The sequence below is a fragment of the Tamandua tetradactyla genome, chromosome 3 (genome assembly GCF_023851605.1).
Source record: "Tamandua tetradactyla isolate mTamTet1 chromosome 3, mTamTet1.pri, whole genome shotgun sequence".
Taxonomy (NCBI): domain Eukaryota; kingdom Metazoa; phylum Chordata; class Mammalia; order Pilosa; family Myrmecophagidae; genus Tamandua; species Tamandua tetradactyla.
Window position 1 is genome coordinate 183,818,642 of NC_135329.1, and position 13,485 is coordinate 183,832,126.

Genomic DNA, 13,485 nt, shown 5'->3' on the forward strand with positions numbered 1-13,485 from the left:
TGCAGTGAGAAAACAAACAAAACAAAAATCCCTCCGAAATTTGGGAAGATAATTTTAAATGGCCGAAGTTGACCTTGGTATCTTTATGATTGTTTAAAATGCTATTTAATAAGAACTTTTCCTCTTATTTTGCTCGCCATCATGACAAACCTCTACTCAAATATTAAAGTATTTTAATTAATATACCATTACTTGTATTTTCTTCTCTCAGTTATTCTCCAATACGGCTTCTTGAAGTATGTGTTCCACTCCCCAAAATATTCATTAAACGTCAGGCCCCATTGAAAGTGTCCCTTCTTCAGGATCTGAAGGACTTCTTTCAAAAGTAAGTATTTTAGGGCGGGCCAAGGTGGCTCAGCAGGCAAGCATGCTTGCCTGCCATGCCGGAGGACCCGGGTTCGGTTCCCGGTGCCTGCCCATGTACAAATAAAAACAAATAAAAAAAAGTAAGTATTTTAGTTTCTTTTACTTTCTTTTTTGGTTTAATCCTGTCTGTAATCTCTAGCTATTTTAAAATATGAAAATTTTTCATTTTAATCAGAAATTTAGTAAAGTTACATTTCAGTTTAACTTTCTTTGAAAATGTAAATAGTGTGTTCTTCTCATTGTATTATGATATAATGCTTGTTGTAAAAAAGAAAACTGTAGGCAGTACAGAAAAGTATTTTTTTAAAAAGTGAAACTCATCAATTTTTTAAAATCTTGATGTATACTTTCAGGTCATTTTTGCTCTGCAAAATTACATTTGATTCTTAATTAGATTTATAGTTTAGTTTGTATATCTTGTTATCCTATTTATGTAATAGTAGGAAATTTAATTCGAGCGTCTCTAAAATGTTTAATAGTCTCTATTTTTTATTGCTAGGGTTTCACAACTTTATCTTGCTGTTGATGAAAGACTTGCGTCTTTGAAAACTGATACATTTAGTAAAACAAGAGAGGAAAAAATGGAAGATATCTTTGCACAAAAAGAGGTAATTCATTTCTATAACAGAAAATCCAAGATTAACTATTATTAACTTAGAAGTGTCTTTTTGGATTTGACTTGTATAGTGTCTTAGATTTCTGAAATTATTTCTAGATGGAAGAAGGCGAATTCAAGAACTGGACTGAAAAGATGCAAGCAAGGCTCATGTCTTCCTCTATAGATACTCCTCAGCAACTGCAGTCAATTTTTGAGTCACTTATTGCCAAGAAACAAAGTCTCTGTGAGGTGCTGCAAGCTTGGAATAACAGGTATAACTTTGTAGTCTGGTGTTTCTGAAGTATTATTACCAAATTTGTTCTGCCGTGATATTTTTAATGTGGATGTCTTTACTAATTTTGTATGTTTCGTTTTATTTTCAAGTTATAGAGGGTTTGTTTTCTGTCACCACCACCTCACCCCTTTCATCTTTTAAAATATATGTGCTAATCTTTAAGTAATTTGTGAAGATACAGAAACCAAAGATGAGAGCAGTCTTCAGTGCTGTTTCATATACTTAGAGTGTATGTGCTTGTTGAATTGAATTTAACTGAATTAGCATACTATAGAGTGACTGTTGGTTTTTAGGCAAAGAATATGAAATATATTATTATATGTGTCTTACACTTTTATCAAAGTATTTAATTTTGGAAATGTTTTTCTTTAATGTTTGTTTCAAAGTTGATTAGATTATAGCTACCATTTATCGAGCACTGGGATTTTGCTAGTAACTAAATAAGGCATTAGACTGACATTCAGTCTTTCATTTGAACTTTATGAGCCCTAATAGGTATATAATATTTCCATTTTACATTTGAGGGAACTATGACTCCAGATCAAGGTTATGCAGCTATTCATTGTCAGAGCTGGGATTTGATCCCAGGTCTGTAGGTCTCTAAGCCCATTCTCTTTTTTCCGTTATGATGCTGCTTCTTAAAATAATTTGCTATGCTTTTACAACTATAGTTGTATCAGGAAGTGCTCTTGATTAGTTGATTAGAAATAAGACAAAAGCTTAGTTATATACAACTTTAAGAGCTATTGCAATCCAAATGGGACATTTAATTACTGTGGTTTCAAAGTTGTAAAGAGAAAATTTGTAGACCTCTTTCAGAGTACTAGAAGCCGAACTACACATTTTCACCCCCTTGGACCACAGGTTACAGGATCTTTTCCAGCAAGAAAAGGGTAGAAAGCGACCTTCAGTTCCTCCAAGTCCTGGAAGACTAAGACAAGGAGAAGAAAGCAAGGTAATAAAATATAGTCTTGTCTTTGGTCCTTCATTGATATAAATAAAGTTAATTCAGTTTATGACCCTTTGAAGTGGTAGTTTATTAAAAATATTAAGTAAAGTTTTCCATCTTGAAGTTGTAAAGTTTAAGGGAGAGATGACCTGGATTATTTTTATATCCTAGCCTGAAATAAAATGATGTTATAATTTATTCATTTAAAACATTTATCAAAAAGCTGCTTATTAGGGTGGGCAACGGTAGCTCAGTGGGAGAATTCTTGCCTGCCATACTGGAGACCTGGGTTCAATTCCTGGAGCCTGCCCATGCCAAAAAAAAAAAAAAAAGTTGCTTATCTGCCAGTATCACTAGGGATAGCATCACGGGGTCAGTAAATGCCACAAAGGTGAAGTTGTGGATATTTTGAGTGCATAGTAGAGCACTAATTTACTTTACTGTGTAGTTTTGGGTATTCTTTCTCTCTAAGCTTAAATAAGAAGCTTTTCTTAAGGGGCCTGAACTGGGTTAATTCTATACATCAATTTAATTAGACATTTCTAACTGTATTAGTTCTGTTGCTATCTAACACACCTAGTGTCTAAAACAAAACAAATTTATTATCTCATAGTTTCTATGGGTCAGGAAATTGACATGTGTGACCAGGTCGCTCCTGAGACTTTTATGCAACTGAAAGGGGCTGTTTGCTATTTTGTTGAGGCTCAGGATTCTCTTCCAAGCTCATTCAAGTTCCTCGTTTTCTGGCTGGCTGTTGAATTCTCAGCTCCTAGAGGCCACCCACATCCCTTACCACATGATTCCCTCCATCTTTAAAGCATACAGAAATGATAGAATCCTTGTGCTTCAGATCTCTTACTTCCTCTCTCTGATCTCTAGACACAGATTTAAAAGGCTTATGTGTTCAGATTTGGCCCACCTGGACTATATAAGGTTGACTTATTTGGGAGCTTAGTTAAATCTGCAAAATTCTTCACAGTAATACCTACATTCGTATTTCATTCAAATATTTGGGAGTAGGGTGTACATACCAGGGGCTGGGAATCCTGGGACCATTTTAGAATCCTGCCAGCTGCACTGATCATATGTCTACTGAATTAATACTAGTGTATTAAAGGGCTTAATAATCTCATATCATGAGGGCTTTTGAGAGAGTTTTTGTTGTTGTTCTTGTTTTTGTACCAAGGTATAGTGTTTGTAGAGGAATATCTTCATGGAATGATGGATCCAGGTTTCTTAGATTTTGTCTTATTTAGTAATATATAAATGAATTCCTTTTTGTCTCTTAAACAACTGTATAGAAATCACTTTTCCTTAAAATATAAGTGAGAATAAGAATGGGGTAAGTGAAGATGATCTGTATATTATATTTGTCTACTAGAGTAGAGCTATTTATGATGAGCACAGACTGCTGGTGCCCTTTGTATTTGCCCACTGAAGAAACTACAAAACTAATGGTGTAAGACCTTTAAATTAAAATATATATACACAGAATTGAAAATGCAGAATCATTCAACAGATATAATCTTTTCGAACCATTGAAAATTTATTTGAAAATATGTGGTACCACCTTTATATTCATTCACTTAATAAATAGTTCTTGGGTGCTTATCACATGTTGGGCAGTATTCTAGGTACAAAACATAGTTGTGGACAAACAAAAACCATGGTTACTGTCCTCATGGAAGGAACACTTATCTAATCAGGGAGAGACTGACAAAAACAAAGAACCATAAATATTTTAAAAATAAACATTAAATGGCTATGTAGAAAAATATTACGGGAGATAGAGTGTTGCTGAAGGAGTGGGTAAGGTGGCGATGGTGGACTCTTTTATATAGAGTGGCCAAGAAAGGTCTCTTTCTTTATGGTGTCTTTTAAGCAGACCTGCAAAATGACTTTGTAACAAATTGTGCATGGGGCTTATAGTCGTCTTTAACTATGTCTTATCTAAAATGTGGGACTTGAGAAAACTCAGAGGATAAGAAAAGATTACTGGGCTTAGATGGGCAATGAGAAATAGTTTCTAGATACTTTAATGCTAAGAAATGAGCTGCTGTTTTATAGCAGTATTCTCAAAGTGTGAATAAAGACTTTGAGGAGTCTGAGACCCTTTAAGAGGGTCCGGAAGAACTCCCTTTTTCAATTGCCTATCTCCATGAGGCTGGATTTTCTTTTATATACTTCAACCAAACAGTATATTAACAAGTTAAATGTAAAAACCAGGTATGAATTTAGCTGTCGTGAATTAAAACTAGACATTCAAGATATTTATAAAGGTATAAAACAATGCCATTCATTCACCAGGTTTTTTGTAGATAAAAAGTATTTATGTTAATATGTAATAGGCTTATTGGTTTTTTTTAATGAATTAATAAATGCATGATATAAAAATTTTCTCAATTTTAACTTCTAATAAGGTAACATTAGAAGATGTAACCACATAAACAAAAGCTATCTGGAGGTCCTTAACCTTAAAAGTGTAAAGAGGTCTTTGAGTTAAAGAATTTTTTAAATATAAATTTTAATGTTTCCTTAAGAACAAAGTATCTACATCTCCACAGATAAGTGCAATGGATGCATCTCCTCGGAATATTTCTCCAGGACTTCAAAATGGAGAAAAAGGTTGGTCCATGAGTCTAGTGGTCACTTGCCATTGGGTTTAAAGATATTTCTTAGTCTATAAATTTTTTTTAAATTGCTAATTTTAAGCATTCTTTCCTGATACAATTACTCATAGGTTTTTTTCTTCCTGTAGAGCATTTGTCAGTTTAGGATTATCATAAAGTATATTGAAAGGAGATAAATTGAGATATAAAAATACATGATAGATAACTTTTAGGGGAAGAACAAACAAACAATATCCTCAGGTTTCACTGCAAAAATCTTGGAAAGTTTATTTATATTTTTATGTCAGTAAAATCTTTTCTAGATTTAAGATTTCTTTCACAGTATTTCATTGAATAACTTGATGTCATCCTAGAAAATTTGTAGGGAGATTTACTTAAGCTATCTTTAAATAACAAGAGCTTGACTCATAATTCTTGGCATTTTTCTATTACAATTAAATGAGTCCTATCTCCCACCCTCAGATGAGCACATGATTTTTTTTCTCAATAGTATCCTCATTTCATTCCCTATGAAATTGAATTAACTTGTTTTGAGGTAGGCTTTATGGTATCATGTAATGAGTATTGTATAGGAGTCAGACTTGGTTGCCAGTTGCAGTACTGCCACTAAGTCTTTATTTGTGGTGAAGCATTTAACCTCTCTGAATTTTGTGTCCATAACTGTAACGTGAGCTAAAAGGCCTAGATAATTTCTAAGAAGCTAAAATTCCATGCTTTAGGAAGTAGAAATATTAGTTGGCATTTTAAAAATATTAGGTAGAAATGGACTTAATGTTTTTAAGTGATTGATTTGTGATTGTGTTTTTCTTTAGAAGATCGCTTCTTAACAACCTTGTCCAGTCAGAGCTCCACCAGTTCTGGCCACCTCCAGTTGCCTACTCCACCTGACATCATGTCTGAGCAGTCGGTGGTAGGACCCCCTGAATTAGATACCAGCAGTACCGAAGGTATAGTTTAGCCACTTGGACTGTACTTCATTGATACAAGACTGAAAGATGCTTTTTGTTTTTTTGGTATTACCAAGAAAGAAAAACACACTGCTAATTTTTTGACACGATCCTCTCTTATCCCTTAGATTTAAAAAAATTTTTTTGAACTTATTGAAAGTGCTCTTTTAGACTTATTTAGATCCAACTTTTTTTTATCCTTTCACCTCTTCTTTATTGTACTATATGACATATAAATATCTCAGTAACAAAATGTTATGCAGCTTTATTTACTTACTGGGGGTCTTACTCTTGTGTCCCATAAAACACATAGTTGTTGTTCTGTGAAAAAAAACAAACAGAACTGCAGCCATTTCTCCCACAAAGTATATTTGCTTCACTAATAGCAAATTTATGCCTTGCTTATTCTTTCCTTGCTTTCTATTTAAGCAATAACTACTTAATTATAATATAAAAATTTTAAATACTTAAAAGGTCTTAAAAAATTGAAAGCAAACTTAGGTGTCATAGCGTGAGTGCATGTGACTGAGTTGAAGTGGCAGCATGAACAGCTGTAATTAAGTTCCTGTATCCTCAGGAAGTAATTATGTCATAGCTGCTGCCTGACCACCTGCTTTGTAAGAAACCATTATTTGTAGGGGGGGGTCTCAATTTCAGAGATGCTAAAATATGGAAATACGTGCCCCTTAGAGTCATGCTATGTATGCTTGACTATTATTTCCTGTTTCATCCCACTAGAGTCACAATTCCTAGATCAGAAATTTTAAGCCATTATTGGTAGATATGGTATATATGTGTATATGTAACACTTTGTACTTTTTATTCTTCCTGAATATTGACACATATGTAGAATATTTTTCATCCTAGATGTGTTTGATGGACATTTGCTGGGATCCACAGACAGCCAAGTAAAGGAAAAATCAACCATGAAAGCCATCTTTGCCAATTTGCTTCCAGGAAATAGCTATAATCCTATTCCATTCCCTTTGTGAGTATTATAGAAGACAGTGGCTAATGGCTAGTTTTTTTTCTTTTTTTTATTTTACATGGGCAGGCATCGGGAATCGAACCCAGGTCTCAGGTATGGCAGGCAAGAATTCTGCCATTGAGCCACCATCACACTGCCCATGGCTAGTTTTATTTTTACTTAATTTTTTTATGTCTCCTTACTTTATATGTATCTCTGTATTTATACATACACACACAGAGGCAGATCATTCATCGGGAATTTTCATGCTTTTTTTTTCCCTTTTTTGCGGCTGGGGCAGGTGGGCATGGGTCAGAAATTGAGCCTGGTCTCCTGCATGACAGGCAAGAAGTCTACCTGAACTACTAGTGCACACCCTCTACTTATTATTTTTAATCTTCCTCTGTAGATTTATTTCTACATATTTAAGTATATTTATTTTTCTGTGTTTATGTATTTCTTAATCCTAAATTACATTTTATCATAGTAAAAGAGATATATTTTGTGGAACAGGTAATCATTATTATATAGTAGACGAGTGAAGAAGGCATGTAACTTAATGCTTGAGGTTACTGGTTTTGAAAATAATTGTTTAAATATATATAGTTTTGAACATACGCCACTATATCATCTCATAATCATAAAAATATATTGCTTTTCGTACAGGAGGATGATATTACTGACCCAGTAGTTTACTGGAACATGCCACTTTTTTAGCAGTGGTGATAAATTACAGTGACTTACACAATTTTTGATCAGGTCTTTTTTGTACTGGGTTCACCTAGAGTAGGAAGTAATATAGGCTGGCTGTGGAAATTTGATTTTCTTCAGCAAGTTGACCTGTGTAGTCATCAAACACTGTTCTGTGGTTGTACAAGTATAATCCAAAAGCTGGACGGACATTTGTTTAGTAAGGCCTCTTTTTCTTTCCTTACTATATTTATTTAGTCAATCTTTGAACTTTTGTGGAGTGCCTCACATGTAGAACAAGAGTAATAAAAAATCCACATAATCAGGAACTCTCAGTTTTGTGGAGGAGACACATAGAGAGTAGCAGTGCAGTGTGTGCTATGTTCCATGACGGTAGTATATAAAAAGTACCTATTTACTCTTCTTCAGATTTGAACATCTCAGTTGCCTGAAATGTTTGTTCCCTCCTATTGTGGCTTTTGCACATCTTCTCACTTTTCCTAATTATTAATTCTTATTCATTCTTATTTAGGAAAACCTTCCTGGACCCACCCCCTTACCCCCACCTAAACCAGATGAAGTCATTTTATTTTATGCTGTCATGGTTCCTTCCTAGCACCTATCAAAGATAGTTAATTATGTCCATTTTATGATTATTTATTTTTTTACCCCATTTTATTGCAAACTCTACCATACCTATTTCTTCACCTTTGTATTGTTAACATGTAGCACGTTAGGTGCTCAGTAGTAGCTTTTCTCAGTATTATATCCCTGGCACATGTTAGGAGCTCAGTAAAATAGCTATTACCCAAATGAATGATATACCTAATAGTGCCTGTGAAGTTAGGGACCAAGATTTGGTGTTCAAATGGAGTCACAACATTAAGTTTACATGTGATAATAGGTGAGTGGCTGTGCTGTGTTACTTAGTGTTGGATTAGTATATACATCTTTATCACAATTTCTAGACTTTTTTTTCAGGGCTTTCTTAAAACAAAGATTTTCTGCTCTTCATTGTAAGTCCTTCTTAAGATTAATGTGGTCAAAGTCTTGGTAGTGGAGAAAGCTTAGTTTGGAGTGACTATTCCAGAACCCTCTGATTTGAAACCTTATTCTCGTAATTTTTTAATTGCCTTCAAAAACTTTCTGTTCCTATATTTCTGTTCCCTATTTGTTTTCAGTTTTTAGCATCTATCTGCATACATTATAGCTTACTTAGTATATTCTTAGTATTCAAGTATTTAGTTAACTTACCGGATTTTTTTTGAGATGTGTTTGCATAATGTGTTAATGGTCTATGTATGTGATTTTCTGCTAATTTTGTTCTTATTATGTATGTATTTTTAAATTTCAAACAGTGATCCAGATAAGCACTACTTAATGTATGAACATGAACGGGTGCCCATTGTAATCTGTGAGAAGGAACCCAGCTCCATTATTGCTTTTGCTCTCAGGTATTATTCATGGATCTTTTTAAAACCTATGCTTATATCTATCTGTTTTCTGCATATTTATTCCTGATTGATATTATTCATCATTTCTGGGATCTTTCTCACGTAGGGTAAAACAAAAAGAGTAAATATAAATGAACAAACATCCTTTGGACATAATAGCCTGCTCTCTTTGTATCAGAAAAAAGAAAACCTCTTTCCCTAAATAGTGAGATGCAGAACGATTCTTAAGCTCCTAATAATGAAATTGCCTACACAAGTTATTTAGTAATCCATGAACCCTCTAATCATTCTCTCTATAATATGTATCCACTGTATCTCCTCACTTTAGCTTGCTTCCACTTATTGATAAATACCACCTTATATTTGTCTTATATTGTCTAAGTAGCTGTTTTTTACTCTTCATTTCTTTCTTGCTTTCCCACAGCCAGGTAATGGTTTCGTATTTAAAGTAATGCCAATTCTAAGCCTCAACCCATAGACATTTTTTACCTTTTATTGTACATGCCTCCTGTTGTTATGTGCCTTAAAAAAGCACCCACTTTAAAAATGATGTATTTTTAAATCATAGTTAAATCATTTTTAAATTTTTAAATATATCATTTAAAATCATTTAAAATCATTTTAAATATATCAATATATAATATTGATATATTATATATAAAAGAACTGTTAATATTAAAATTTTTAAGTTCAAAGTTATCTTGACAGGGATTGAACTTAATTTACATGAAACCTGTTCTAGTTTGCTAGCTGCCAGAATGCAATATACCAGAAATGGAACGGCCTTTACAAAGAGGAATTTAATGAGGTGCTAGTTTACAGTTCTAAGGCTGAGAAAATGTCCCAATTAAAACAAGTCTATAGAAATGTCCAATCAAAGGCATCCAGGGAAAGATACCTTGGTTCAAGAAGGCTGATGAAGTTCAGGGTTTCTCTCTCATCTGTGAAGGCACAGTCATGGTTTTTCCCTTGGCTGGAAGGGCACATGGCGAGCACAGCATCATCTGCTAGCTTTCTTCTGGCTTCCTGTTTCATGAAGCTTCCCGGGAGGCGTTTTCCTTCATTATCTCCAAAGTGCTGGCTAATGGACTCTCTGCTTCGTGGTGCTGCAGCATTCTCTGCTCTCTCCGAATCTCCTTCCTTCTCCAAAATGTTTCCTCTTTTATAGGACTCCAGAAACTTATCAAGACCCACCCAAATGGGTGGAGACATGTCTTCACCTAATCCAGTTTAACAACCATGGTTGATTAAACACATCTCCAGGGAGATGCTCTAATTACAGTTTCAAACATACAGTATTGAATAGGTATTTTCTGCCTTTACGAAATGGGATTTAGATTAAAACATGGCTTTTCTAGGAGACATACGTGCTTTCAAACCAGCACACAATCTAAGATGCTTGATTAAAGAATTGTTTTCCTTTATAAGGCAATCCAATTTTTAATTTTTCCTTTTTGAATACAGGTTGCAAGGAGTCCATTTATTCTGCAAATATTTTAGCATCTATAATGTGCGATGCATATGTATATTGAATATATAGGAGTAGATAAGATAGGTTATATTCTTTTTCCTTTATAGAGCTCAGAGTTTACTGTTTGGATAATTTGACATTTTTTCCTTTATAAGATGCCATTTAATCTTTTATCTTTGCCTTTTGGCCTGTAGGAAGATAATATTTGAGTATTTGCTTTTCAATTTATTGATTAGTCATGCTGTATTACTAGATGAGAAATAACTGCAATGGAGGTTACCTTTTTTTCCAGTGTTTCAGAAGAATAATGCCCTCTAAGGCGGCTCTCATGTTCCTTGATACCCAGTTTATTTAAATCAGGCTGCTGATCCAGAAGTTGAAAGATCTTTTTTGGCCAATGCAACATTAAAATAATTTTCTTTTCTTTTTCTTAAAATTCAGTAACTTTATGTGGGAAAGCACACTCGAGTTCCTTTCTACTCTTTTTGCACTAAACCCTGAAATGTCATATTTTTAAAATTACCTTGTCAAAACCTGAAATTATTTTATCTAAATGTTAGTAAGTAAGCATTTGCGATCATTGTTTAGAAGGATGATGCTGGTTGGTATGTCTGTAGGTTGTATTTTACATTATCTGTGTGAAGGCATTAACTTTCTCCTGAAGCTTCTAGTTGATGACCTCTGTTAGTTAACTCATATGCCCATTATTTTCCTGAGATCCATTTAAAATCTTTCTTTTTTGCCATTTGCTATTTTGAGTGTTCGAAATCAGTTGTCCTGTCCTGTAGTTCATTTATTCTTTCTTCTGCCTTTTCAAATCTGTTGTTGGATATTTCTAGAATATTTTTTAGCATCTTTAATCTCTATGGTATCTGCTATTTTTCTATTTATTCTTACAAATTCCTCTTTATGCTCTTCTATTGTCTTCTTGATCTCCTTTATGTCATTAGCCATCCCATTTATTTGATTGAGTAGAGTTATATGAACATCTTTGATTAGTTGTTCCAAAGTCTGTGTCTCCTCTGGTGTTTTAATTTGGTCATTATCCTGGGCTATATCTGTCTGCATCTTATTATGCTTACTTATCTTCTGTTGTCTTCCGTGGCATGTAAATATCTTGATGGGGGTGCTTTGGAAGCTGATTTCCTTCAGTAGTCTAAAGTTTTGTATTTACAGGACTGGGTAGAACAGCATGTAGGGCGCAGAGCGGGGTACCACAGTGTGGTGATGGGTTGCAGTGCAGGTATAGGCGCGGGTCAGGGATGCTATGCTGGTGCCTGTGAACATGGGGTGCGGGGTCACGGGATTGTAGAGCTGCAGTGTGGAAGGCTGTGGGGATAGGGTGCAGGCCTTGGGGAGCAGGTATGGGGGGCTGTGTGGGATACACAGAGATAGGATGTGTCTGGAGATTGTTGGTGGGGTCTGTGCAGATACACGAAGGCTGGTGTGCAAGCAGGATAAGGGTGGGTGCATGGAGCATGAAGATTGTTGGTCTCTGGGTGTAGGATAGGTGGTACAGAGATCAGGGCACAGAGCACCGGTGTGTTCTTCTGCAGTGGGAAGGGTCCAGGGGGCTCTGTATGCAGATGTGGGTGTGTATAGGGGTGGGGCACAGATCACGGGGCTTGTGGGAATGTCGGGGGACCCTAGTGCGGTTGTGCAGATGTGGAGTTTGGAGCTGGTGTTCACGTGTGTGCAAGGCAAGGGCTGTGTAGCACAGATGCGCACGTGAGCACCTGCCAGGTGTGGGAGCAGGGTGCTTGTGCCGGGAGATGGGGCAAGGGTGCAGTTGTGCAGGGCAGGGGCTTGGGGTGCAGGATTCAAGGAGTCAGTGCACAAATGCATGGGTGCTGGCTCTGGTGTGAGTGTGTGCGGAGTTCAGGGGCAGTAGGGAGGATTTGTGCCTGCCATGGGATGGGGGTGGGTGTGTGTGGCCCAGATGCACAGTTCAGCACTTGCCCAGAGCTGGGGGCTATGACAGGGGGTCATGCTGTGGGCAGATCTGGGAGGGCCATAAACTGATATATACTGGACTTCCATTTGAAAACAGTGTATTAGGCTGTTTGCACTGGCTGATTGGTCTCTGGTTCTCTGTGTCTCAGTTCCTCAGTTTTTGCAACCAGGCCTCCCTCTGTGGTGTAGAAGACCTTCTCAGGTCACTTACATCCTGGAATCGCTGTCTCAGTCACCTTCTTGTCCCTTCTCTGGCTGTTCCTTGGAGCAGGGATGAACTCAATCTATCCTATTACGCCATCTTCCTGGATCTCCTAGTTAACTCATATGTATATATCTGTTTAATTATGGACACTTCTTTTTTTTTTTTAATTGTGGTAACCTATATATAACAAAATTGCCTTTGTAAATGTACAATTTAGTGGTATTAATTGCATTTGCAATGTTGTGCAACCATCTCCACTATCACCAAAACTTTTTCATAAGCCAAAACAGAAACTATATTTATTAAACAAGAATTCCCTAACCCTCCTCTCTCAGCTTCTGGTAATCTCTAATTTACTTTCTGTCTCTATGAATTTGCTTATTCTAAATATTTCATATAAGTGGAGTCATACAACTTTTGCCCTTTTGTGTCTAGCTTATGTCATTTAGCATAATGTTTCCAGAGTTATCCATGTTTAGCATATGTCAAACTTCTTTGCTTTTTACAGCTGAATAGTATTCCATTGTACGTGAACACTTCTTGATAATGACTGTTTTTTAATAATTCAAAGTTTATCCTAAATCATGTGGTTATTTTTAAAGAAGAGATTAATGTCTAACATTTTTCAACCTATTTTCACCCTAAGTTGTAAAGAATACCGAAATGCCTTAGAGGAATTGTCCAAAGCGACTCTGCGGAACAGTGCCGAAGAAGGGCTTCAAGCAAATAGGTGATCCATGATTGAGTAGAAGCTATTTCAATTCAGTTTTGTCATCCTTTTTAAAATGCTTTTACTTCAGTTTTATTATAACATATTATAAGAATGAAAATTCCTAGAATCCTGATAATGGCACTCATATTTCAGCCAATAATTGATACAGTAAAATTCAAGTATAGTAAAAGACCTTGAACAGTCTTTTGGTATACTTTTTTGATAATTATCATAGCTGCTCAATGTAT

At 35.5% G+C, this 13,485-nt stretch overlaps 1 protein-coding gene across 16 annotated transcripts in view; it reads left to right on the forward strand.

Moving 5' to 3' along the window:
- PIKFYVE (phosphoinositide kinase, FYVE-type zinc finger containing) overlaps positions 1-13,485 on the forward strand; it is a 91,088-nt gene that overhangs the window by 59,776 nt on the left and 17,827 nt on the right. For 13 of the 16 annotated variants that reach the window (XM_077154905.1, XM_077154902.1, XM_077154901.1 and 10 more), the window contains 9 exons: positions 212-325; positions 866-974; positions 1,082-1,236; positions 2,124-2,214; positions 4,749-4,833; positions 5,651-5,785; positions 6,653-6,773; positions 8,801-8,896; positions 13,172-13,255. In XM_077154905.1, coding sequence (XP_077011020.1) covers positions 212-325; positions 866-974; positions 1,082-1,236; positions 2,124-2,214; positions 4,749-4,833; positions 5,651-5,785; positions 6,653-6,773; positions 8,801-8,896; positions 13,172-13,255 — 990 coding nt within the window. The remainder of the gene's footprint in view (positions 1-211; positions 326-865; positions 975-1,081; positions 1,237-2,123; positions 2,215-4,748; positions 4,834-5,650; positions 5,786-6,652; positions 6,774-8,800; positions 8,897-13,171; positions 13,256-13,485) is intronic. The other 3 variants (XM_077154907.1, XM_077154913.1, XM_077154909.1) reach the window with 1 other exon arrangement.